Consider the following 25,849-nt stretch of genomic DNA (forward strand, 5'->3'; position numbering starts at 1 on the left):
TTGGCACAATCTATTCTTCAAAACCCTTTTTACCTAGTGCTCCTAATAGGCCATACTACACAGCGCAAGGTTCCTAATCAGCATGGACAATTCCATAAAGTCTGCGGCGCCCGTCGCTCACTCCCTTGATGATAAAGGGTTAGGCAGTATTCAGGTCCAGAATGCAGATGAATTGCGCCTGGCGCAGATGGGTACGTTTAATGTCACCAAAGCCTCTAATTCCACACATCTAACGGAATTTCAACTTGCGATACAACAGGCCATAAGCAAGAGCTGAAACGCCACTTTTCAGTATGGAGTCTCATCGGTCTGGCTGCAAATTGTACCATCTCCTGGACTGGTGAGTTAACCACTACATTCTTGTACAAACATGTATGCTAGACGCCAAACAATCTAACCCAGATTTTAACAGGACTCGGTCTGGGTCTCATCACTTCCATCAACGCTGGCGGTCCCGGTGCCCGTACGGAGCCCCGTAACTCTAGAACAATGCCATGAGATTGACCTTCCCAGTTATCTACGGATTTATCTTCGTCTTTATCCTGCAATGCTTTCTAGGAACATCACTAGCGGAGTTTGTTTCTGCGTACCCAGTCGAAGGTGGGATGTATCACTGGATTGCAGCCATTGCTCCGAAACGGTACAGCAATGTGTTAAGTTTTGCGACTGGCTGGAGCACAGTGTTCGGCTGTATGGACCTCTACAATATCTGCTAAGTGATCCGATGCTGATGTCTATAGGGATATTTACCACTGCCTCTACGAACCTCGTTTACTCATCGAACTTCATCGCCCTCATTGCCTTGTACAGACCCAACCTTGTTGTGCAGCCTTGGATGACTTTCGTTGCGTATCAAGGGTTCAACGTCATAACCTCTGGAATCGTCATGTTTGGCAATAAGTGGATGCCAGCAATCAACAAGTTCTCATGTTGGTATAACTTTCTCGGTTTCTGTGGCTCACCTGCTGATATGATTGATGGAACAGTATGCTACCTTCAACTAGCCTGGTTCGCCATCCTGGTCACCGTCGCAGCCACTGCCCCCAAACACAACGACACAGAATTTGTCTTTCGAACCTGGATCAACGAAACCGGCTGGAAGAACAATGTCGTCTGTTTCATAACGGGCCTAGTCAACCCCCTGTACAGTCTAGGCGGCCTAGATGGGATCACTGTATGTATTCCAGTTCGCGTTGCATGGAAGTAATTACTAATTAGAACTACAGCACATCACCGAGGAAATGCCAAACGTAAGTATCACACTTTAGCTCCTGATCAGAAGCTAAACTATACACTGCAACAGCCAGGAAGAAACGCTCCTTTAGCACTAGGTAAGCCAAAAAAAGCCCGTTCCTCTAAGAATATACTAACGCAACTGTTTTCTTAGCTTGCACACTCGCCATAGCTTTCGTCACCGGCTTCACCTACCTCCTCAGCCTCATGTTCTCCGTTCAAGACTACGCAAGCCTCGCCGACTCCCCGACAGGTCTTCCCCTCGCAGAGCTCTTTCGCCAGGCAACCCAAAGCCGCGGAGGCGCCTTTGCCCTCGTCTTCCTTCTCTGGGTTGCAGTGGGACCATGCGTTATCGGCTCACAGCTAAGTATGACTAAACTGCCTCTTCAAGCTACGAATCAACCATTTATATATTAACGATGTAACTCTAATAGGCACCGGACGAATGCTCTGGGCATTTGCCAGAGACGACGGACTTCCCTTCTCTAAGTTGTACGTTCTACACCAACTAACCCATTAAACCTGGACCTCAGACACTAACCATATCCCAAGTTGTTCCAAAGTCAACAAACGATTCGGAGCTCCCGTCAACGCCCAGCTATGCGTGGGTATCATCATCGCCCTTCTAGGCTGTATTTACCTTGGTTCTAGCACCGCGTTCAACTCGATGATGAGTTCTGCTGTGTACGCACCCCATCACTCCCCACAATATTTAATACATCAAGCGGAAGTCCCCAATAATACTGACCTGCACTGCAGAACAATCAACAACATCGCCTACCTCGTCCCCATCCTTACGAACGTCCTCCTTGGTCGAAAAACCATGCACCGCGGCCCATTCTCACTAGGATACGTAGCAGGAATGACGGTCAATATTATCACTGTTGCGTGGCTGGTCTTTGCAATTGTGTTTTTCTCGTTTCCGTATGATATGCCTGTTACTGGTGAGTTCCATGTTATACTTTTAGCCTAATTCGTGTTGTTATCGAAACTTATCCATGCTAATTTCAACATGACAGCCTCGAATATGAATTATACATGTGTATGTGTCGGTGGGTTCCTGCTGCTGGAGCTATTGTGGTGGATTGTGGCGGGGAAGAAGTATTCGAGACGGATGGAGAAGGTAAGGGAAGAAGAGAAGAATGCTTCGCAGGCGGTGGTGGTGGATCTTGTGGGGAAGAGCTGAGTTTGTGGTTTGCTTTTTGTCTTGCGTGGATTGACTGAGGTTTACTCAAGATTGAATTTATGATCTATGATTGTGTATTTATTAGGAATAATTGGGATGTTCTGGACTATGATACTGCATGTGCCCCGTACATGCATATATGGCTATTTATGGCCATTGAGGCTAATTAGATCCTTGACGCTAAATAAAGTATACTGTGCATATGCATTGCGGATGGCGGGAGAAAGTAAATGTCATAACAACGTCGCAATTCTTGCATGCCTGCAGTGCAAGGTGGCTGACGTGTTGAAAGTCAAGTCATGATTGTTCTGAGTACTGAGCTAGAAGTCAATTAAACGCCCATATCCGCAATAGGAAATATGACGGCCACATATAGCGTCCGATGGACGAATTATGGAAAGATGATTAGCGGTCTCTAAGCCTCTCAGAGCTTCGATCCTTCAATTTCAGTTTCGTAAGTAAGACGGCCCCTTCAGCTGCAAGTGAAGATGCATCTGCTACCGTCCAGATGAATGGGGTAAACTTTGCGCATTAATATATAGCAGCTCAAAGGCTGCATTAGTGCTATCGCTTCTCTAGTCGATTTCGACCCTACATTTGCAGGGGTTGTTGTCCCTACTTGGATCGTCACCCAATGCAATAATTATCCGAGGCAGGCGTTAACATCGTCGAGTCCGTTATATCAAATAGGTGTAGCTAAATATTGAGTTCAGTGATATGCTGAGATTAACACAGTCTCCCGAATAAGAAATCTTTGACGACTGGTGAGCTGGAAAATTCGGGGTTCAAGAGGACACAGCTATGCCGATTGATGTTAGCTATCAGCCACGGACAAAAACCATGTTCCTGCTGCTCACTTCAAGAAATATTCCAATCCAACCCTGCGGGACTCAAGAAACGAAGGGCGAAATTTGACTGGGTGTCATCCGTCAGTCAGTTTGATGACTCGTGTGTATTGTCTCAGACGTACATATAACGCTCTTGGGAGGAAGAGGAGGTAGGGCATTCTTCGCATGTGGGAAGGATGCCACCAATCGTTGTCGCAAGTCGTCGAATTCGGAGTATCTAGGGACAGAAATGTTAGCAAAGACCAACCATTGAGTGCAATTCCCAAGCTCACCTTAAACGAACGGTGATGGGACCACCCTGCAAGTCATTATTAGCACATAAATCTCCTAAGAGCATGGTGAGATAGCATCGCAAAGCAATGACGAGAGCCTGGCGAGTGAACGCTGACGTACATCCAGTGTCTGTATCCTGCAATTCCACACGACATAGGATCCGATGCCCGTCTTGCCTTGTACGACGACATGATCATCGACAACCACACTTTTCGCCCACAAACCACGACTAGTCTCGCAATCTGGATCCTCTGTATGATCCTCTAGTGTAATGCCTGGCGCCTGGTCGAGAGAGATGTGTGAAGCTCTGGATGCGTTTCTATGGTGACTCCAATATGGCGGAACTATGCCGGACACCGGACGGTCCTTATTCGAGAGGTCCTGTGCCCGAGGAAGGATCGATCCGTTGCTCACAGCGACTCCGTCGGAGAGGGATGCAGCTATAGTATCATTGTTTATGATGTCCGAAGGAGGGGACGAGGATTGGGTAGGTGAGGAAGGGCGAGGTTGGTGCGGAGGCACGGAGGCGATGTCCTCATTCGCTGGCTCCATCCATCTAGATATTCGGTGGACGGGACAAATGCGAGCCTGGCTGTCACTAATAATAGGTTGGTAAACGGCGTGCAACCACGAAAGAGGAGATGAGTGGCGGGGGATGGCTAAATGTTTGGTCACTTACGGGAATTACTAGTGAAGCTTGCTGGTACAACAGGAGGTCTGTGTACTGCGTTTCAAAGCCACAGGGTGTCAGCCCGGGTTTAGGTCAGGTATGGCTCGGTATGATACCCGAGAGTGAGAGAAGCGGAGACTCTGAAAGGAGGGGGAAGGGATGTTGATAAGATAGAATGTCTCAGATGGGGGAGGGATTGCTGCTTGAAGCCCATGGATTGACGATCGATATCAAGCCATTGCACCGGCCACGCTCCGTGTTCCGAAAGGAGCCAACGGGGATCACGGGACCACGTCGCCCAACGCCTTTCCAGAAGGAGCGAGTCATGTGCTGCTTATCTAGCACCCGCAAAGACATACTGTAGGTCTGTTTGGTATGGGTGAAAGTATGATAAATTACCACAAGACATCTAGTTCGAAGGTTATGCTTTTTGTTTGAAAGAGATCTCCATTCTGCATCAAAAATGAGACCCAAAAAAAGGTCACGCAGGAAGCTTTCTTTGTGCAGCAGAAGCAAGACTCAAAATCTCTCAGGATTAGACTAGTTAATCTGGATAATCCAATTCCGGCCGCATTATTTCCCGCTAGCCAATTTGGCGCAGACTAGTTCATTCCTCCTAGTCCCAACTAGGGCTAGTTACCAGGGTCCACGCTAGAAAAAGCCAAGAGTAGCCTTGCCCAATCAGGCATTCTCCAGTAATGGAGGATCGCCCAGTCGGGGTCCTTCAACTGAGACAATGCGGGTTCCCTTCCCCCAATCCTGCTCCAGCCGAGGTGCGGTTGCTTTCCCCGTCCCCGTCGGCTGTCAGCCATCTGGAAAGATTCACCCTATCAATTGGGTCTCTTTCTGAGACATCCTCACACCATCAGAGGCTGGTCTGCTGCTTTCTGTTCCATGCAGAAGTCAGGCGCGCTGGCAAATTCTCCCAAACCTGCAGTCAATGGCTGAACGATAACTAAACATAGCAGCAAAGCAAGCAGGGAGGAAAGAGGGGCCATGTTACCTGACAGGCTAAATCGATATTGCAACCCGCCAACGAGGGTTTAGACAGAAACTTAGTCCTATCTGCTATCGCACTGTATGGAGCTTTTGCTAGATGACTTTCCAATCGGCTAGTGGTACCAACTCGACCGGACTCTCTTCCGGCGTTTCTTGTCTTGCTCCCTCGCCTCTGTCTTCAACCTGTTTTGGCCCCGTCGTTGTCATTTCCCCCCGGTGGGTAAGAGTCATACGGTCAATGGGACCGGACTCCAGTCATGAAAAGAAAATAAGAAAGATGGAGACTAGCCACTCACTTAGCTCTTGCCAACCCGGCCTGGAATTTGATGGCTGGATCCAGAAGAAGCCGTCTGGAGCTTTAGGGAACTGATAGCGCCGCCACCACCCCAAGCTGACCTCGCGTAACGGGCGAAAAGTAGTACGGTGTGCGTGAATACTTATACCGAGCTTTGAGCACCAGCTTTTTCACTATTTATCGCTTGCCCTTTTGGCTTTCTGATTTCTTTTCTCTCGGTTCTCCCTCTGGTAGTCCCGAGCTCTTGCTATTTCCTATTTGAGTTCCCCCTTGTTTATATCACCAGCAGCCCACTCCATCAATTTGGCATACTACCTGTCCAAAACTCTACTACACTTCAAGCTGCCTTAGACTGAACACGTATGTGCGAGGCTATCATATCCCCCAGATTCCCATTCATTAGTTACAGAGATCAACACTGACATCTTGCATCATCGTCACAGTTCAAGGTCCTTTCTTTCAGTATCCCTCAAGTTCCGCTGTCGTACCCACCGCTTTTACGCCACTCGATATGCTTCTCCTCCGTCCTCTCATTGCTATAGCCTCCGTGGCTGGCCTGGTCCTCTCGCAAAACACTACCACCACCACCTCCTCCTCCTCCTTTGACCCCAATAGCGTCCCGATCGACACAAGAAGTATGTTCTCTCTGTATGCAATACTATGGTGCCAAATGTCTCATCTGACTGTGTAACGATAGACCAATGGTGTCAGTCTCAGACCTCGCAATGTCCATTACTTTGTTATCAGTTGCCAAACACATCGGGCTCACCCAAAAAGAACACATGCGACGCTGTAAGTGCGAATGATAAAAACCCTATCTATCCAATCTACTTCATCTTGACTAATGCAATGGGGTTTGAATGCAGAAAACTCTTCAATACCAGTGCATCTGTAGCAATGGCCTGAGTCCCAACTCATCTCAGTACTCAGAGACCATCCCATACTTTATTTGCACTGAAGAGAATGACGAATGTGTCACTCAATGCAATGGCGACTCGACCTGCCAGTCAAATTGCCGGTCTGAGCACCCCTGTGGTGCACAGGACCCCAAGCGTGTGAACGTGACGTCCACCGCTGCTTCCACTACCGCCGCAGCCACAACTTCCCTTCCGCCATTTACTGGAGTCCCTGATAAGGGAGCAGCAGCCAGGCCGTCAACTGACCTTGGGCAGGTATATGGCCTGGTTGTAGTTGTGGGAGCTTTCCTGGCTGGGTTTACGACATTGCTTTGAGACCAAGGCTACAAGTCAATACGAAATTAATGCCATCTCTACCAAGTCCAAGGTTGGAACATTTGTAATGGGGCATGCCACAATTATGTAATAGTCACTTTTCGCGCATGTTTTGTTGATCTCTGAAATAATCTTCTTTCTTCACTGAGAGCGCTCGCAGCTAATTGATGGGGCGTCTTCTTTCAAAGTCGACACAAGTTATGTAATGGGAATTCATGAGACCATCTACTCTTTCCAGATCTAATAGAGACTTTGATCCAGGCGTGCTGCATTTGAGGCAGTAATGCGCAGTTTGTGATGTCCAAATGAGATACAACCAATTAACACAGCTGGGAGCAAAAGGCTGCAGGGAATGGCATCTACTGATAGCTATGTTGTGAGACGAGCGACTGATTATCCCCGAAAGGTATCCCTGGGCATTTGTCGCTTTTGAATCAAACGCAGCAGTATGGTGAAGACAAAGTGAGTCGAGTTTGAGTGGAGATGTACCGCACGATGGTCATTTACATATTCTTTACACTCCTTGGAAGAAGAAGTTCTCCACCTTCTGCTCTTAATGTACTAATACTGTTCTTCCTGGGGCATTCTACCAAGAAGAGGGTCACTGTCGACGACTGGGACGGGATTTACGCATCTTTTACTTGACTTTCTTTACCACAAAGCATGACTTATGTGCATCTTTTTTCTCAGAGAGATCAACAACACCCGCACTCAGAGCAACAACAACCTCTCTTCTCCAAGTATTGGCAGCAGTTGTCCCCACTTCTTTCCTATCTTGCATTCACTCTTCCAATGTGTTCAGCAACTTCTTTGGCAACTCACAACACTGGCGGGTCTCCGGTTGGCCGGGGCAGGTCACCCCAGTGTTCCTGCCAGTTTGGTCGACACGGAACCCATTCACTTCTTTGCAACATCTTTCCTTGCGCTGGTTCTATTCCCCCCTCGGGGACAGTCTTCTACTTCTCCCACACATCGAAAGGACACGATCCATTTATTTCATCTCCGGCTACTACTCGGGTCTCTTGATCACCTCTAGTTTCTTAAAGCTATCTCTCATCCCATAACAACCTTCCATTTATCTTGAGTCTGAGAGAACGAGCAATAGCCGCCAAGGTGCTCTTTGCCTTGTCTTGTGTCTGACCACCTTATTGTCATCTTTGAGGTTAGGCGTCGTGAGTTTCGCTTTCTGCATAAACAAGATGCCTGGTGACCGCGTAAGAGCAGTCCTCATCGCCAGCTATAATCCTACTCTAACAGCTACTTTAGGGATCCCGTTTCTGTCGTTTCTGCTCTAGACCTGGGCACGAAGATACACAATGTAACTTCCTTACACTTTGTCGGGGCCTCTATGAACTTGTACGTTGAACTGGCTGTTACAGCGCGGCTACTAATTCTCGTGCAGTCTCTCATGGTATCGCACCGGCCTGGAACCAGAGTTAACCTCACGGAAACTCAAAGAGCTCTCGATAGAATCGTGACCCGTCGTAACAGAAACAGAAGGCGAGCTATAAGACGGCGCGAGCGTGTTCGAGCAAGAATCACGGATGTTGTAAGTACTCCGTGAGCTGAATTGTCAATATTGCACAGTGCTGAGTACATCTGTTCAGGCAAGGCGTGGAAATCATGCTCTAAATATTGTATGTACTCTGCAGCTATTTGACAGGGGCTAGCCATGAGCTTATGCTAAGGCCATCTGATATAGAGCCGACGCGGTCCTGTCCATGCTGCCGCATCAATGCGCAGGTAAGATACATGATTCTTTCCTGAAATATGGTGACTGATGAGATAAGTGTTCCATCAACCATGCTGAGACTGCCTGCTATTCCCCCGGCTGCGTAGGTGGTCCATGATCCCCTATTCTATGTTCTCACTAACTAAGCTGGTTAAGACTGACCTCTGGCCCCGCGAATGCCCAAGTCATTCCAGGGGAAGAAATGACGTTGCCTGCTCACCACCTACCGAGCCTACCTGCCCCTGAGGCAGAGAGTGTATCACCAGTCCCAACTGCAACTAGGTATGTTGTTTCGAAGCCACGCAACTTGAAGAATGATTATCTGACTGTTGTATTAGTGACACTGACGTGACCATGGGTGTCGAGTAAGTATAATCCCATTCTTTGGTGCCGATCTCCGTAATAACACGCCAGAAGAGAGCTTGAAATTAGTACAAACGCATTAGAAGCCAGGTAGGCCCCATGTGGAGTATGGTAGAGTATTATACTGATTCCAATTCTCTCTAGTCGGTCACAATCTGCGGATGATCTGATCGTTCTCGATACGCTCGACACAGCTGATGATTTCGTGGTGATGAACTTAAGTCAGACTAACGAAATAATCGAAAATCACTGCGCAGAGTTGTTTACTATTGTGTAGCAAGTCCTGTTGTGACTAGGAAGGACTGGAGGAATATCACCCGATAATTCGCAACGTCTGTGACAGCTGCTGCAAGTCCTAGCCTTGAGAGGAACGAGGTCATCGATACCAGTAGCCGAATGCGGGCGTTATAGGCTGCCTCGCTTTCCTTGGAGGCAACTCCATCTTCGTCACTATACATGACAATTGTTTTGCAGCACAGCTACCTCTTCGCAGTGTTTCTAGGGCTTTTAGTGGGGACATGGACTGTTGCGAACCTAATGGTAACGCAGAATAGCTGCGAACCGCTGCAAGGGGAATTCGTGAGAGACTTTGTATCTAGAGATACAGCCTGAAAAATTTTACCATATTGGGCGTGACTATCTAGGTACAACCAGGAATTCGTGTAGTAACTGGAGACCAGTTAGTATCCACTGGCCTGATTGTGGCCTGAGGAATGAAGTCTAAGGGTAGCTACGAGGCGGTCATAAAGGCGGTGAACGCAGCCTAGGCAGCTACGTCGATAGATCGGGCCAAATGATGCGGCCGTCGGTGACCTTTGCGATAGATCATCTCACCCGCACATCCCACCCTGCCGGCTTGCATACTGCTGTTTTGATTTGCAGATTGCCCTTCATACTGCTGAGTGGCTGATCTTGCTGGATCACCATCTATGAACTTGAACGAAGCCGTTTCCTGACATCCGCGGACGCCTACACCTCAAAGACCCGCTTGTTCTCCACTTCGCCTCTACCTGTGCGGCGTTATCACACCTGATTTACTGCATTTCAACGTCAGGAGTTTCGTGGATACTCGACTACACTTCCGGAGGCTACGGACCGAACAAATCTCTTCATTCGATTTGCTCTTGGCCCCACACATCGTTCTATATTACTTCGCGTGTCAGTAGCCGAAAGCCGCACGGAATTGACGACATGGATTACACGCAGTCAGACCCTTTCTATGGGGCTATTCCAGCTCAAAGCGCTGGGTCAGTCACTGGTGCCGGGGGTGTGGACCTAGAGTCTTTGGGTGGAAATGTAGCAGGTCCTCTGGTGAAAGTTGATGGTATGTTGGCTCTGTTGGATTGATCCAAAGGAACAGCAATGAATAACTCTCACCTTTTAGATCCGCCTAAGTTTGAACTCGAGTCATATATTGCGAACTACACCGGTAGGTTACGCCTTAGATCACACGCGCTCCTTGCTGTGGCTAACCCCGCTTCTTTCTCTTAGGCCGAACCAGATTCAATCGACTGTTCCTCATAGGCACATGCTCCACTTATCTCTCTGTCGAGGCATTGAAGGCCGCAGTTGCAGAAGCCAAGAGCGGCAGGGATGTTTCCAGATACGAAAATGCAGTTCGGGCACTTGCCGAAGTTGCACCCGGTGACCCTGAGGCAACGCTTGATACAAACTGGGTGGATCATATGAAGAAGTCTGTCAAGGCGGAAACAGATCGACTAGAACACGAGCTCAGAGGCTATAAGAACAACCTGATCAAAGAGAGCATAAGGGTACGTTAGAGTGCATTTGGCAAGACTACCGGCTGTCAACCGTTTTCTAACCGCTTATAGATGGGCAACGAAGACCTCGGGCAACATTACAATCAGATAGGTGACCTTGTGTCAGCTTCCAAAGCATACTCTCGTATGAGGGACTATTGCACCACACCAACGCACATTGCGTCAATGCTATTCAAGATTATCAATGTCGCAATTGAGCGCGGTGACTGGCTCAACGTGCAAACGAACGTGCACCGGCTACGCAATCTGCAATCGAAACAAGAGGAGCAAGCCAAAAACGAGCCCAAGATGTCTGCTGCGCTGGGCCTTTCCCAGCTACACTCTGGTGCATATGTGGATGCTGCCAACAGCTTCTTGGCCACCGATCCGAGCTTAGGAGACTCTTACAACGAAGTACTCACATCCAACGACGTTGCAGTCTACGGTGGGCTCTGCGCGCTGGCATCAATGGACCGCAATGAGCTACAACGTCGTGTCCTCGACAACAATTCATTCCGCAATTTCCTTGAGCTGGAGCCGCACATCCGCCGGGCGATCTCATTCTTCTGCAACTCTAAATTCCGAGCCTGTCTTGAGATCCTAGAAGCCTACAAGGCCGACTACCTCCTCGACGTCCACCTACAGCGCCATGTCAAGACACTCTTCACGCGCATCCGCACCAAGTCCATCCAACAGTATCTCGTACCCTTCAGCCGCGTGACCCTCGAATCCATGACGAAAATGTTCGCCCCAGGAGTCATAGGCGGCCAAGCCGACCCTACAGACTCCAACTCTCCCTTCGTGCAGGAGCTCATCGAATTGATTCAGGATGGCACCCTCGACGCGCGCATTGACTTGGAAAAGAAGGTGCTGGTCTCCAACCAGGTCAACCTGCGCACTGACGTCCAGCAGTCCATCCTGGACAGTTTGGATAATTACATCCGCGAAGCACATATTCGCGTCCTCCGGACTAACATTATCCAAGCTGGACTGGAGGTCCGTTCAGACGAGCGACGACCGAGAGATGACAGGGGAAAGGGTGGGGATACCTTTGGCAATTTCCTTCCGCGCGGTCCGGGGGTCATGTAATGCTACTAGCCAGTTAGCCAGCCAGCCAGTCAGCTGATGAATGAGATACGACAAAGATTATCAAATTACCATTAGCTATTTGAGACACCTCCTCTTGTACCAGCATCTTGTATGGTTCACATAATGCGAAGAGGTAGGTTAATCGATTCACTTTCTCAGCCATGCTGATATGTGGGGAGACGTAGCACATGAGTTATATCTATTGCAGCAAACTAGTTTCTCCAAGGAGAGTACTTTATTTCTTCTTGTACTTCATAAGTACTGAAGGATTTTGTAGTGTGAAAGATTGGAGTAGCTCCTATATTCGTTCTCAAATAGAGAGAAACATCAGGTCATTGAGTAGTAAGTAGTACTGTTGGTAACACAATACGAGCCTCATCCTGTCATTTCCTAGAGCCAAGACAATGTAAGTTGTTTACTATTTGCTCTTCGCTTTTTATGCACGTGTGGCAAGTACTAGTGAATGGTAGGTAAGGTGTTTGTCTAATGTCTATAGTGGATGTGGTTTGTATGAACTAGTAGAGTAGATGAAGGAAGTCTTGGGACATACATATAGTATGTGGAACTTCTTCCCTAATATTATCAAAGTATACAACTGCTACAGAGTGTAAGCATATCTCAACTTGGATGGATGGTATCAATTGACATGATAATATTGAGGTGATTAGAATCATAATAAACACATCAATAAGGGTAGTAATAGTAGTAGTAGTAAATAGATAGACATATAGAATAAAAAAAAAAGAAACCATTCTTCACTTGCGGCACATGATCATCAATCCACCACGCCTCATTTTCCCATCCAGCTTGCGCGCAGTTCTAAATGCAGAGTTTATATGCTGACATAGTGTATGTTGTATATCCTTTCCCGATATACTATGACCACCTTGCTTCCTTTTACGGAACAACTCACGGCTCTACTTCCACGGCTCAACCCACAACATATTTATGGGTACTGTTTAAGCCATAGCCAGAGCAACCATCATGGCAGCACCACCGGCAACCCACTGGCTAGCGCCAGTAGCGAACGCACCACTGTCACTGGTGGTAGTAGCAGCGCCGGTAGAGGCGGCAGAAGAAGAGCCAGAGGCATTACCGGTAGCAGAGGCGGTGGAGGCACCACCGGTAGCAGTGCCAGTGGCAGAGGCAGTAGAAGTGATGGTGATGGGGACCTTGTTGAGCTGGGCGGTGGTAACACCGCTGGAGGAGGAAGTCTGGGTGTCAATGTTGTAGGTGAAGGCGCAAGAAGCGACAGTGGTGCCGGTGAAGGAGCAGGTAGCCTGTTCGGAGCTGTTGTTTTGTGTGGTAAGTATACAGATAAGTATATGGAATTGTAGGGGCAGCTAGGTATGTGGGTTAGCTTACAATTGGTTACCGGAGGAAGTGAAGGCCCAGGTGCTGCTGCCGACAGTCAGGGTCTCGCCGCTGTCGGGGATGTTGCAGCTGTCGTTGAAGTCATCGTCATCGTCATCGTCAGAGCTGGAGGCGGTGGTAGCACGCTTGACGACGGCGGCGCTGGTGGTTGCGGCGGTGGCAGCGGGAGCGCTGGTCACGGAGCCGCTGGCTGTCGCCGGGCAGTTGATGACCAGAGTGGTGAGGCTGCCGCCGGTCTAGTTGAGAGTTAGATCTGAGGAAGCATACGATGGTGAGAAGGGGGGTGTTTGGAGAAGACGTACGGTTCCAATCAGCTTGGCGTTGTAGTTCTCGCCGCTGGCGGAGGAGGGCCAGAGGACCGAGACGACATCGTCAGCGACGACGGTGGAGGCAGTGGCCAGGAGAGCCAGAGAGGTAGTCAATTGGAGACGCATGGTGTGTGATTATATGGTTGAATTAGGGAGGAGGGTATCTAGGGTTGTATGAATGAGGACTTGGGAGAAAGAGGAGAGAAAGGAGGATGAGAGTTGATTTGGATTGAGACTGTCTTGGAACATGTTCGCTGGGCATGACGAGGTAAATAAAGGCCCGTCAGGATGGGGTCCAGGGCCATGGGGGCGAAATCCATTTTTTCCTTTTCCCCTGGCGTGTTGGAAGGCAGACGGGCAAATGGCGGCGAGGCTGAGAGGGTTGGAGATGGACAGGGTCTGGCATCAAGCGCTGTTGGGGGCGCAGTCAAACATCGCAGTGCAATTGCCCAATTGGCCATAGCCAGGAAGAAGACCCTCTCGCACTAATGGGCGCTGAGAAACTAACAACACAGCCTAGAGAAGAACCTGTAAGCGCTGACGGATGGAGGTTCTTAGATGTGGTGGTGGTGGTTTTTGTCTGGTGGAACTGCTGATGGAGCCGGGGAAATTAGATGGATCGAGGATCTCCCTCAAGATCATGGCAAGAGTTCATTCGCGCCCTCGAAAACCAAATAGTAATTTTTATTCAAAGTACAAGAGTTTTCCTTTGGTTCATTCTGACTTCTCCTGATCTCTCCGTGAAACGGAGGCACGGCAGCCAAAACTGGGGCCAGACGTGGGGGCCGAAATTCTTCGTTTCAAAGCGCCGCAACAAACAAATACTCATTACTAGACTAGATGTTTAGTCGAACTGAGCCACGGTAGACTACAGGCGCCGGCTGCGGCTCATCGTTCAAGCTAAAAAAACCCATACTAATTCTTTTAGCAGCCGGGCTACTGCATTGAATCCTTGTCTCCTAGACAAAGAAACACATAACAATGGAGACGCTACTACACACCGAACCCAGCTGGTCCAGCGGATCGTGAGTGCCCAATGAATCCACTCACCAGGCCTGCCAGCAGCAATGCCCCATTGAACCCAGCCATGATGTAGAACGGTGCTCCCGACGACAGCACATCGAACAAGAGCCCACCCAGCTTGGTCAAGAGCAGGATACCCGCTCCACCGTACAGGGAATATACCCCAGCAATTGAGCCCTTCAGGTGCGAAAGATGCCGCTCTTTCCGGCCGGGACGATGGGCCACGAGTGGTCGGTCTTCTCCGTGCTCCTCTTCCTCATCGTCGACTGGGTTGTTCTCGTTTTCCTCCTCATCCTCACCCTCATCTTCGCTGGGTTCACTCGGTGAACTCCACCAGTGGTCTTCCATCCTACCTACCTCGCTCAAACTGAGAATGCCGCTGCTCAGCACTGATAGACTGCAGACAATCGCTCCAATTTGGCTGATACCAACCAAGCCCATCACTACAAATACACCGGGGTTGCCATTCTCCCCACTGAATTCCGGGCTGGGTAGCAGGGCAAACGTGGTATAGCCCACAAGGCCGGCAAAGCAAGCTGCCAAAAGTGGCACGTGACGGCGCCGCGATCGCTCCGACAGATAGCCGAAGGCTGGCGCTGCAAGCAGCGCGACTAGCTGAGAGACCCCTGTCAAAATCGAAGCGAGCACATAGGCTTTATGGCATGACTTTTTTAGATCGCCAGGATTCTCAGCCTCGCCATCTTGGTTCCCGCACAGCCCCGACATGCGATAATAGTGGTTAACAGCGAGCGGGATGAACAGCGAGATCCCCACGGACGATGCACGCGCCACGAACCCGCCCAAGTAGCCCAGAAATATATCTGAATTTCGGAATCCCAGAGCGAACGCAATTCCCAGCTGCTCGAGGTATGGCAATTGGAATTTGCGAGCATACGAACACGCCTCGCCGCTATCCGGCGTCCCGCGCCGACGTGCGGACCACAGCGAGCTCCATGACTTGCCCTCTTCTCCGGGGAGGTTTCTCAGCCCAAAGAAACAGAGGATACTGATGACTAGAGATACCACAGCCACGAGATAGTAGCTGCGCTGGATAGCTTCCGCAGGGGAAAGTCCTGACTGCTGGAACCGAGCTGGAAGGGGCAGGAAGATGACGAGAGCAACGAGAGCGCCACATCCCGCACACATGCCTACATATCCAGCCAGTCGGGAGGATGAGCTCTTACTCGTCCGGGAGTCTGATGTAGATTGATGCTGTGATGATGAGTGTGAGCCGGCTACGGCTGGAAGAACTGCTGTGACCATTGTTGATACTGCGGCGCCTCCAAGACTGAACAACAGCCTTCCCAGGAGTAACTGGGGGTAGACATTTTTCGCCTGAACGAAGAGGACCAAGGCAAGCGCCACAATAGCATAGCCGGTAGTGCAGACCTGTGTAATAGACACAATGTATGAGAAAATTTACAACAAGTGAACTGGCTTGGGGGGTAAATAGCAACGGGGTGAGCGCTTACATGACGGACGCCGATGCGATCCGACAGCACTCCCCACAAGGGGCAGGCGACCAGGGCAAGCAGTTCGTCGGCAAAGCCCAAGGTTCCAACCGCATCACCTTCTCCGTCACGGAGTCCAATTAATTCCGTGACGACAAATGAAATGGACGAGTTGATGAAGACCAGGAATGCAATCGAGAATGGACACACGCCAAGCAGGTAGGTCCATGTTTGCACGCGGCTGGCCGTGAATAGTGTCCGTGGAGAAGCCATGGTGAGAATAGTCTAGACAGGGGAGAGGGAACCCTAGCTCATTCCGGCTTGAATGGATGTCCAAACTAATGGAGCGGTTCTGTCGAGCTGCTTGAGCTTTATCCAGAGCCCGTCCAACAATTTATTTATACTGTCTGACTGATATGATCTGGACTTTCCGTCCATTGAAGCTGATAATCGGTGACCGATGACGGAGCTGTCAATCACACCGGATGCCGGCCAGCTCTCCGTCACCTGATCAAGTGGAGAGGAAGACGAGTAACACGTCAATAAGCAAAGTAAAAAAATAAGCTTCCAGAAACTTCAGACTTTCTCTATACATAAGTCCGTATGCGATCTTGTGACTTGCATCATCTAGATTAGATTCCGTCAACTCCTTTTCATAACTGTAGATTGATTAATATTCCAACTATCCAAGCATGGACAAGAATGAAGACCAAACGCCGAAAGAAGTAACGGACAGTCAGCTGCCAAGGCGGTGACTCCAGGATTGGTAACATTACGCAGTACCAGGTACCGGGCGATACCGAGTAGTAGATTAGCTGTCCAGAACATCTCCATCCATTCATTCATCCATCCATCCTTCCCCCCATCCTGGCTCTGTTCTCCACGCGATCTACCTCATCTTCTTTCCCTCTTAGTGATTACTGCTTACCCCCTTCTTCTAAACCTCCCATCAATGATCTTTTAGAGAGTTCACCAGCCCAGCTGCTACGCCCTTGTTCATGAAAGCGGGCATTGCGCCCACCCTCCTCTCCCCGTCGCCATGAGATTGGCCGTGTATGCTGGGGTATGTCGCCCTCAGCTTGCTCCTTGTTGTAGATCCAGTCTGACTTGTCTTCATAGGCCTCAGCCGCCCTGGCAACTGGCGTCTTCTTAAAAGCGCTGCATCAGCGAGCGAACTTCTATGCTGCATGCGTATACCTCTCGCAGAGCAGTGCAAATCTCATGGTAAGCTTTCCCCGCCCCGGGTTTCAACAGGCGCTCCCTCGGCGCTCCCAACATTGGACGCCTCACTCCTCTTTTAGGAATTCGCTAACATATTATTGATTAGATATTGATGAACATTAGCCTGCTAGCGGTCGGCTTCTTTCTATTCTGGCTTCAGCGTCTCCTCTACGGACCTCTTCGACCTATAGAAACGGAACAGCTCTACGAGAAAGCATGGTTTGCCGTAACAGAGACATGTTTGGCGATGACGATTTTCAGAGGAGAGTTGGGCGGTTGGTTCCTGGTCATGTTCGTCTCTTTGCTAGTTGGAAAGGTCTGGGGTTGGATCGGCGAGGGTCGGGTCGAGTTTCTTGAGCAACAACCCCCAGCAAATCCGCGATTGTTCCACATCCGACTTGCAGCCTCGCTGCTCCTTTCAGTTCTCTTCAACTCGCTTATGCTGAGATACTGCGTTCGCACCGTTCTTGAACAGGCACGGCCCGATATGATGGTCATGTTCGGCTTCGAATTCGCCGTTCTCACCATCCTCTCCAGCTCGACTGCTGCCCGCTACGTCATTTCATTGGTCGAGATCTACATCACCCATCTCCAAATGAAGGCTAAGATTGAGGAGCGCCGTCGCGAAATCAGAGATGCTAGGGAGGAGTCGCTGCGCCAGTACGCCGAGTCGGGAGAGACCGGGGCCACTCCCAACCTGCCGGATGAAAATGATATCGACGAGATGGAATTGGATGTACCTGGGTGGGAAGAAAAGGGCCGCTGGATCTTCTACCTCGACCTGCTTACCGATTTCCTCAAACTCACAGTATATCTTACCTTTTTCGCGATCCTGTTTACATTCTACGGTCTCCCATTACATATTTTGCGCGACGTCGTCGTCACTATTCGGTCTTTCGGACGGCGCATCATGGATTTTGTGCGTTACCGCAACGCTACTCGCGATATGAACGAACGCTATCCCGATGCCACCGCCGAGGAAGTTGCACGCGAGGAGGTTTGTATCATTTGTCGCGAGGAAATGACCCATTGGCAGCAGCCGGCGGGCGCGCAACAGCGAAACCGGGTCTCTGAGAGGTTGCGCCCCAAGAAACTGCCCTGTGGTCACATACTGCACTTTGCCTGTCTTCGAAGCTGGCTTGAGAGACAACAGAACTGCCCCACCTGTCGACGCCCAGTTATTGCGCCACCCCGGGCCCGGGGGGCGGGCGATGGTGGTAACCCGAACAATGCTGGTGCTCAGAACATGGCCGCTGGCAACCAACCCAGAGATGGGCAAGCAGATGGACTACCAAGAGCGCGTGTTTACCAATTCGGGCCTTTCAGAATCGGTTTCGGTGCGGGCAGGGGTGACCTCTTCCACAACCTTCACCAGCAGATCCATCAAGGCAATGCGCCTGTGCCACAAGCTAACAATGTCAATGCTCCGAATGCCAGGCAGATTGGCTTCGGCTTCGGATTCGGACGGCCTCTCCCGGTCCCAGCGCCGCAGGCTGCCCCCAACCCTGCCTCAAACGTGGCCAACATGCAGACTCAGTTGCAGCAGATGGAGCAACAGATTGTCCGGGAAATTGAAACGTTGCGTGTCACTGCCGACCAGCTTCATCTGGTGCGGTTACTACAGACGGAACTCCAGCGACTTCGCAATCTCCAGGCCAATCCCACTGTCCCACAAAGTATCGCATTCCAGAATCCTCCGGCTGTCTCGTCCTCGACTTCTTCGGTTACCATGCGCCGTCAGTTCATCTCAGACCCACAGACACCCGCCATGAATGCTGGAGATAGTCGACTACCCGAGGGGCTGAGTCTCCCCGCGGGATGGTCTCTCATCCCCCTTCACTCCCCGGAGCAGGGCCCCAGTCAGCCGGCAGAACAACGCGCCACCCCTACTGTTCCTGAAACCGGAACAGCCCAAACGTCTGACCCTACATCAGACTCCCAGGTCCCTCCCCCAACAGCAACTGTTCCGGCTGCCAGTCAAGAAAGTGAGCCTGCGGCGGCCACCGAGCCCTCCACGTCCCAGGATCTGCCCAATTGGCAGTCGGGAGCAACGTCAACAGCCACGGGATCGGGCGTGGAATCACTCTCCCAACAGTGGACTGATTTAGCGCCCGAGACCCAGATGGACGGCGAGAGCACTACCGCCGACGACATTGACGGCGCGAATCACGCCGAGGAATCAGACTCGGCCTCAAAGGGGAAAGCACGGGTAGCAACGGTGGAAGATGTAGTTGACGATGAAACGTGATGATGGGTTTCCTTGACTCTTTCTCCTCTCTGCGAAATTCTTCTCCGCCATTTTCGTCTTTGCCTTTCCATACCTGGTGTCTCTATTTTGGCTTGATGTATTACCATCTCATTTGGTGTTGACCCCATCTTATGGGGAAGTTGTCCATTTTACCGGCGTTTTTGAAGCGGCTCTCACTCATACCCCATTGCCTGTATGTTGAATTCCATGGAACTGTGGCTCATGCATGGTCATTTTCCCCTACTACACCAGGCCCGGTTTCATTCTACTCTTTGCTGCCACATTAGCCCCTTGTCCAGCGAATCAGGAGGGTCTCTAATAACCAGGTGTATATCTGTACATACTAGAAACATGATCGTGACAATTCCTTGGTTTTAATTTCAGTTCATTGTAGACTATTACGGAGTAAGGTAGACAGAATTGCATGAAGAAGGGTTGTCGTACCCACCTTGGCTGGAAAAAGGTCGGATCTGAAATTGCCAAGGGGTTACTCCATAGTTACTATAGTTAGCAGGTGCAACATAACATAGCGTCTGTCAGAACTCTGGCTAAGATTCTACTCCGTACTAGACTCCATCGACGTTTCTTCGATTTATCTAAACACCCAGACTATAAGCACCGTGCATCAGATCGATCACAAAAAATGTCTCGGGGGGCAAAATGCGATCCAGGGGCAACGACAGCCAGCCTCCAATCATAATTGCGGGCCAACATCCAACCTGCGCCCGTGGGGAACAAGCGTGAATTTCTCCGGGATGCAAAAGCAATTTGAAGAGTACCAGCCAGTCCCGGTGGCCGGTAACCCTACAGGAAAAAAGGCTGGATTCCCGGTGCTGGATCACATCTGAGTCTCTCGATCTGGTCTTTATACTTAATTCGAGGAAATTGGGTTCATTCGACAAGGGCCCAAGATCGTCGTCATCAGCGCTGACGCCAGCTCCGCCGCCGCCCGCGTCTCCCACCCGCTCCTGCGCCATCTTTTTGCGTATGCCTCCTTCTAGCTGGCTTGTCCGACCAATCTGTTTTCCTCCTCCAGTCCCCAGTCGCATGAATTCGCCCTACGAACGGTCCTCGTTCCTCCCTGCCCCTCTCTCTTTGGCTCGTGGAACCTTCGACCGGCTGTGGCCGCGCATCTCGCCCTTCGGTTCTTGGAGTTTCGCGGGGATTTGACAACTGTTCCCGACTGTTGCAAGATCTCCAATTCCTATTCTTCCATGGCTTCTTTGTGTCTTCTGTAGCGTTTGGATATCAAGGTGGGTGAATTGTCCCGACTTTTGTTGCTAGGCCTAGATGCTGCTAGTCCTTGCGAGCAACTCTTTGGCCTGGCTTCATACTATCTCAAACAAACCCTCATCGCATTCACGCAGTTGCTGATCGAGCGCTTTCGTCCAATCGCAGTTCATACTATCTTTATTCTTCGTCTCCTTTTCCGTACCAACATATCACGCTATCTTCCATGATTTCCTCGCGCCGGGCTGTGCCCCTGTTTGGCTTTGCCTTCATCCTTTTCATCCTCCTCGCCATCCGAAGCCTCTCGTCACAATGGGAACAAGCGACGCAGGTCGTCGGTTTGGGTGAACTAGCCACGACCCCCTCTCCATCGTCGCCAGTACGCTTCAATGTTACTAGGGTGCACGAAGAGCCTGCGATTCGGACGCCGTATGCACCCAAGCCACAATTCGTCCCAGGCCTTCCCAAGCCCTCTGGGACAACGTACACAAAGACGCTTGTGGTGCCCAAGACTTCCGATGAAGATACCAGCTGGATGGAGGTTGAGCTTCCTGAGTGGCAAACCGCAGTCTATGCCGTCGATGACCCGTCAGCACCTCTGCATCCGCCGAAGAATAAGGGTCATGAGGTGATGGTCTACCTGAGCTACATCATCGAACATTATGACAGGCTTCCTGATGTTGTTGCTTTTATGCATTCGCATCAGTTCGCTTGGCACAATGATGACCTCTTTGCCGGAGATGCAGCTGATCTCCTGCGCCGTTTGAATCCCGCCTGGGTGGTCCGCCAGGGTTACGTGAATCTGCGATGCACGTGGAGTCCCGGTTGTCCGGCCTGGTTGCATCCGGGTACGCTGGTGGAGGATCAAACGAAGCAAGAGGAGGTTATGCTGGCCCGAGCCTGGGGAGAGATCTTCCCCGATGATCCGATCCCAGAAGTCCTGGCCCAACCCTGCTGCGCTCAATTCGCCGTATCGCGCGACCGTATTCATGCCATTCCGAGAGCCCGCTTTGTATACTTCCGCGACTGGATGCTCCGGACAGAGCTCAGCGACTACATCTCCGGTCGAATTTGGGAATACTTGTGGCATGTCGTCTTCACCGGAGAGAACGTTTACTGCATTAAGGAGCACATTTGTTACTGCGATGGATTTGGCATCTGCTTTGGCGGCGAGGATGAGTACGATGCATTCCGAGGCCACCATGCGAAGAAGTCTGAGCTCGAGGAGCAATTCAAAGGATGGAACGTTCGGGCCGACATGATCGAGCTGACGCGCATGAGCGGGACGCTGGGCGAAGAAAGCCACCTGAGTTTCCCACAGCCAGGCGAGGATTTGACGCTCGCAGATCTGATCGACATGGAGGAGCTGCTCATCAATGAACTGGTGGTAAATGCTACGGAACGGGGCAAGGACCCCGAAGCACGCGCCCGCGAAGTCGGGAGACCCTGGAAGGAGGGCGATGGATTCTAAGTATTCTCCATTGGGAGTGCCTAGGATTTATTGACGATAATTGTCTTTTTGACTTTCTTTGTTCAAACCCCGACAGCTCATAATCTCTCGGTTCTTGGCCGCGAGGGACTATATACCATCATCTTCATCTTCTTGTGTTCATATTTGACTTGTCTGGGGTTCAGGTGGCTTGCTGCGATGCCTGGTATAGATACGATTTTTGATTCCATTGTGTTTGATATGTTTTCTTGGCCTGCGATACTTGGATGATGTGCTGGGGATTGTGCCAGATCTTGTGATATCCGTTGCAGCTAGGACCAGTTTGGCAGGCTCCAAATTGAATAATGAAAAGCATTTATATAACTGTCATATACAGCACATATTGTGTAGTAATCATGCTATATGTTGACTAACTGCCTTTACTGACAGGATAGTGAATGCCTGATGATACTCTGCTATACATCACGTGACCCAGATCCACCGCGGCTAACTGGGTTGGGCAATGTGCAACGGCGTCTTCCCTGCAGAGTTTGCACTGTCTGCTCCTCCTTCAAACCAGCCAAACAGCGTCATCGGGTTAAACAGTTCCATCTATACAAACTATATCGCCGTCCTCGCCTGTTTGCGCGAGACCTTATTGTCTCTTGTTGACAGCTGCTGATCTGCTATTCACTCACGCGCCCGCTCGCCGTAGGCGACCGTGTTTTCCTCCCTGCCCGGGAGCACCGGGTGTCCATTCTAGAAGCTGCGTTGTTTGGCGCACTGTCAACAAGCACCGTCGACGCTCACCCGCACGCGACGGACGCTCCAAATCACGGTCCCCGAACTACAAGCTGACGACTTGGTGTTTCGGAGTGTTTACCTTACGTTCAGGTCCTGTTAATCGGGATTTGAAGCTTGTTTGCCACATAGGATCAACTAATCGAGCTTGTAGCTGTCCGGAGTTGTGACGGCTTCGCCGCGCCGCACTTCTGTGTCATAACTCTGTTATCTGCGAGTCTCCCCTAATATCGCTCTGCTTACGTTCCTTTGAGTGACTGTTCGTTTGACACGCTCACGCGACCCGAACTGAAATGGCATCGACTTCCAACTCAAACCATCAACACCCTCCGTCAACTTCGGCTGCCGAGTTCTCGACCAACCCGACCACCTCCGCTAATGTCGACCCTAATAACCACCTCGCAAATAGCGGATATGCGCCCAGTGAGAATCAACTAGCTGGATTGGTGGAGGCTGCTACAGCTGCTGCCGGTCAGGAAGTCTCCGACTGGGCTGCTGCCGCCGCTGTCGCTGCTGCGGCGGGGGCTGCGGGACTCCAGCATCACCTCGAATATGGTCCGGACACCCACATCGATGAAGATAGCTTTGCAGATGCAAGTTTTGGTGCTGGAATGGGACCGCAGCGGCACATGCGCGGACCGGGGTCTGCCTCTATGAGTGAACATGGCCAGCCTTCCGGTGGACTGACCAGGGTGCCAACGAAGAAACGGAAGAGAAATGAGGATGCGCTGGATCCGGCGTTGACTGCGGGAGCTGCTGTCGGCCTTGCAGGCACTCACCATCCTCACCATCAACAGCAGCAGCAGCATCACCAGCATGCGCATCACTATGGCGGGGAGGGTTTGGGTGTCGCGCCGTCGCAGTCTCTGTCCGAAGCTCGTGCTGTGGGTTTGCATTCCGCCGCAGCCTTGTTCCGCCAACCGTCGAGTAACAAGAAGTACACCCGTCCGCCGATGTCGAAGTTGTTCGCGTCGCTGGAGCTCTCGCCGGAGAACTTTTTGCATCTGCAGGCGGCGGCTAAAGCATATATGCTGGATGATCGCCACCCGGAGCGACGCGACTGTGTTGGTCAGCGTGGAAAGGGAGACACGGAGATGGTTAAATTGCGGTTGTGGAACTGCGTGCGCCACTTTCTTGAGGTCGAAGGCCATGGTGAGCGCTTCTTCGGCGAGAATGTTGTCAACGAGGGCATGGGACCCAGGACATACATCTGGCCCCGAGACCAGCAGAAGATCATCTCCTTGGTTATTCCTTTGCTGCGCCGAATGGTCACCAACGAGCGCCAGCGGCAGTATGCAGTGGAGACTAGGAAAGGGGGTGGCACCGAAGAGCGACGGAGACGCAAGACAGAGGACAGTCTGCAGAATCTGAACGCGACCACACCGACAGATGATCAACTCCACATGCATTCACACCACCATATTCCGGACGACTATACTTCTGCGCAGACCGGGTTGTCGGCACCACAACCGCAGCTCGGGACCGGGTCTCAGGTGGATCTGGGTCTCACGGATCTCTTGCTGGATGGGTATTCGACTGACTGGGACTCGTTCTCAAAGTCATATGACATGTACAATCATAATTATGAGCTTGACAACCTGTGGTACATTTCGGGTCTCCAGCAACCGGATTGGCGTGGACTGGTCGCTGCGATTGATAGTCATTTCCAGGTCATTCACAACGGCGGTTATGACTGTCCGTCGCCATGCGAGGATGAGAACCTCCATCGCATCTTGAATGCCGATGTCACCTCGGACCTGCGTTGGCGTGTTGGCGGGAACTCAGACCGGCCTGCCAGAAATGAATTGTACGTCCCCAACATAACGGATAGCAAATTGTATACATTACTAACAACCCCATAGTGCCAGCAGCATCACCCGTGATATCTCGCGGATCATCCGAGACAGCCTGGCGACCCAGCACAATGTCCATCAATCACCCCATAGCCAGGCACCCGTGCCCCAGCCGCAGCCATTCCCTCCTCCGAATTTCCCTCCTCTCCCCAGCGCTGTCTCTGGAAATGTCGGCTCTTCTCCGTCTCCTCCAACAAACGTCTCACTCCGAATCAATATCCTCCAAGACGGAAAACGCGCGCATCCCCGCTTCGACATCCCCGGAAGCCAATGTACCGATCTTGAAACCCTCAAGCAGCTCATCTCCCGCAAATTTGCCGGCCAACTGCCAGGCCTCTCTTCCGAGACCAACATGGACTGGGTCTCTCAACTCAACTGGAAATTCAAGGTCTGGCTCCCAGATGGACTGGCCCCGGTGCAAAACGACAACGAGTGGGCGATGGCCCTCGTCTCAGCCAGCAATGTCGACTGGATGGACGGAGATCTCCGAGTTCTGGTCGAATTAGACGGGATGGCGTCGGCTTCTTCTTGATCGAATTGGCGCTCATTGAATCATTTTCTGCGATATATCTTGTGTGTCATGGTGGTCGATTCTAGGTTGCTTTGATCTGCTTTGGTTGAGTTGGGTTTGCGTGGAGTTTTCGGAGACAAAGGCTCTTGTCCTTCTTGCTTTTGAGTTCGTTATCATACCCTGGTGCTGGTGGTTCTTGCATTGATGATATGCATTGCATGTGATGATGAGATATGATACTTTTCAGTTCTGATTCTGTTGAGAATTGGTTGGTGGGGGACGGGGACGGTTGGATGGATGAATGCTTGTTTGTGTATATGATTTCTTATGTTGGGTTAGGTCAGGTACTGAGCTGAACTGGATGTTACGGGGATGGGTGGATGAGTTTATTGAAAGATAATTAATGAAAATATGAATGTGTAAGATATTTTATTTATTATCGTCTTTGACCGGCTTATTAGTTCGTTCAAGTATTTGATTCCTGTGTAGCAAGTGGTGGTAACTTTCAATCTCAGTAGTATATATTTGCCTAACCCGGATCAGAATATTCACAATCAATTGCTTAAGAGCCTGTTGGTTCTAAAACCAAGTAATCTGCGCTAAGCACTTGCTGGAGTCACTACTCGTTCATATTGTATTGCCTGGAACAACGCTCAGTCGGTAGTACTACTTGGTGCTCAAGACTTGAAGTTTGTTTTTCACCTGATATATATACTAATC

At 50.7% G+C, this 25,849-nt stretch overlaps 10 protein-coding genes across 10 annotated transcripts; 7 read left to right on the forward strand and 3 right to left on the reverse strand.

The window, feature by feature from the left end:
- Positions 1 to 82: 82 nt before the first annotated feature.
- Positions 83 to 2,419, forward strand: AtWU_09932 (putative choline transporter Hnm1; the record flags this gene model as incomplete). The annotated part of the gene is made up of 13 exons (XM_035505038.1): positions 83 to 191; positions 260 to 340; positions 413 to 463; positions 514 to 690; positions 741 to 929; positions 987 to 1,174; positions 1,227 to 1,250; positions 1,304 to 1,331; positions 1,388 to 1,600; positions 1,668 to 1,725; positions 1,786 to 1,917; positions 1,993 to 2,177; positions 2,253 to 2,419. 13 exons carry the CDS (start codon positions 83 to 85, stop codon positions 2,417 to 2,419), a joined length of 1,602 nt encoding a protein of 533 aa, XP_035360931.1.
- Positions 2,420 to 3,145: 726 nt separating this feature from the next.
- On the reverse strand, positions 3,146 to 4,092 carry AtWU_09933 (uncharacterized protein; the record flags this gene model as incomplete). The annotated part of the gene is made up of 5 exons (XM_035505039.1): positions 3,146 to 3,218; positions 3,277 to 3,334; positions 3,390 to 3,484; positions 3,540 to 3,565; positions 3,661 to 4,092. 5 exons carry the CDS (start codon positions 4,090 to 4,092, stop codon positions 3,146 to 3,148), a joined length of 684 nt encoding a protein of 227 aa, XP_035360932.1.
- Positions 4,093 to 6,015: 1,923 nt separating this feature from the next.
- Positions 6,016 to 6,736, forward strand: AtWU_09934 (uncharacterized protein; the record flags this gene model as incomplete). Its single annotated transcript, XM_035505040.1, has 3 exons — positions 6,016 to 6,139; positions 6,202 to 6,296; positions 6,371 to 6,736. 3 exons carry the CDS (start codon positions 6,016 to 6,018, stop codon positions 6,734 to 6,736), a joined length of 585 nt encoding a protein of 194 aa, XP_035360933.1.
- A 1,199-nt stretch (positions 6,737 to 7,935) lies between these two features.
- Positions 7,936 to 9,108, forward strand: AtWU_09935 (COP9 signalosome subunit 1; the record flags this gene model as incomplete). The annotated part of the gene is made up of 10 exons (XM_035505041.1): positions 7,936 to 7,950; positions 8,003 to 8,092; positions 8,139 to 8,285; positions 8,344 to 8,373; positions 8,439 to 8,479; positions 8,527 to 8,571; positions 8,625 to 8,750; positions 8,807 to 8,833; positions 8,886 to 8,921; positions 8,976 to 9,108. 10 exons carry the CDS (start codon positions 7,936 to 7,938, stop codon positions 9,106 to 9,108), a joined length of 690 nt encoding a protein of 229 aa, XP_035360934.1.
- Positions 9,109 to 10,022: 914 nt separating this feature from the next.
- AtWU_09936 (COP9 signalosome complex subunit 1) lies at positions 10,023 to 11,680 on the forward strand (the record flags this gene model as incomplete). Its single annotated transcript, XM_035505042.1, has 4 exons — positions 10,023 to 10,155; positions 10,216 to 10,260; positions 10,323 to 10,603; positions 10,664 to 11,680. The coding sequence occupies 4 exons, from the start codon at positions 10,023 to 10,025 to the stop codon at positions 11,678 to 11,680; spliced, it is 1,476 nt and encodes a 491-aa protein (XP_035360935.1).
- A 959-nt stretch (positions 11,681 to 12,639) lies between these two features.
- AtWU_09937 (putative GPI anchored glycoprotein) lies at positions 12,640 to 13,488 on the reverse strand (the record flags this gene model as incomplete). The annotated part of the gene is made up of 3 exons (XM_035505043.1): positions 12,640 to 12,970; positions 13,046 to 13,290; positions 13,357 to 13,488. 3 exons carry the CDS (start codon positions 13,486 to 13,488, stop codon positions 12,640 to 12,642), a joined length of 708 nt encoding a protein of 235 aa, XP_035360936.1.
- An 867-nt stretch (positions 13,489 to 14,355) lies between these two features.
- On the reverse strand, positions 14,356 to 16,109 carry AtWU_09938 (putative MFS transporter; the record flags this gene model as incomplete). Its single annotated transcript, XM_035505044.1, has 2 exons — positions 14,356 to 15,774; positions 15,858 to 16,109. 2 exons carry the CDS (start codon positions 16,107 to 16,109, stop codon positions 14,356 to 14,358), a joined length of 1,671 nt encoding a protein of 556 aa, XP_035360937.1.
- Positions 16,110 to 16,875: 766 nt separating this feature from the next.
- hrdA (E3 ubiquitin-protein ligase HRD1) lies at positions 16,876 to 19,305 on the forward strand (the record flags this gene model as incomplete). Its single annotated transcript, XM_035505045.1, has 3 exons — positions 16,876 to 16,899; positions 16,956 to 17,060; positions 17,164 to 19,305. The coding sequence occupies 3 exons, from the start codon at positions 16,876 to 16,878 to the stop codon at positions 19,303 to 19,305; spliced, it is 2,271 nt and encodes a 756-aa protein (XP_035360938.1).
- Positions 19,306 to 20,761: 1,456 nt separating this feature from the next.
- On the forward strand, positions 20,762 to 22,006 carry AtWU_09940 (DUF3431 domain-containing protein; the record flags this gene model as incomplete). The annotated part of the gene is made up of 1 exon (XM_035505046.1): positions 20,762 to 22,006. One exon carries the CDS (start codon positions 20,762 to 20,764, stop codon positions 22,004 to 22,006), a length of 1,245 nt encoding a protein of 414 aa, XP_035360939.1.
- A 1,052-nt stretch (positions 22,007 to 23,058) lies between these two features.
- On the forward strand, positions 23,059 to 25,150 carry AtWU_09941 (uncharacterized protein; the record flags this gene model as incomplete). Its single annotated transcript, XM_035505047.1, has 2 exons — positions 23,059 to 24,572; positions 24,628 to 25,150. 2 exons carry the CDS (start codon positions 23,059 to 23,061, stop codon positions 25,148 to 25,150), a joined length of 2,037 nt encoding a protein of 678 aa, XP_035360940.1.
- Positions 25,151 to 25,849: the final 699 nt, after the last annotated feature.

This window comes from Aspergillus tubingensis (genome assembly GCF_013340325.1).
Source record: "Aspergillus tubingensis WU-2223L DNA, scaffold_11, whole genome shotgun sequence".
Lineage (NCBI taxonomy): Eukaryota > Fungi > Ascomycota > Eurotiomycetes > Eurotiales > Aspergillaceae > Aspergillus > Aspergillus tubingensis.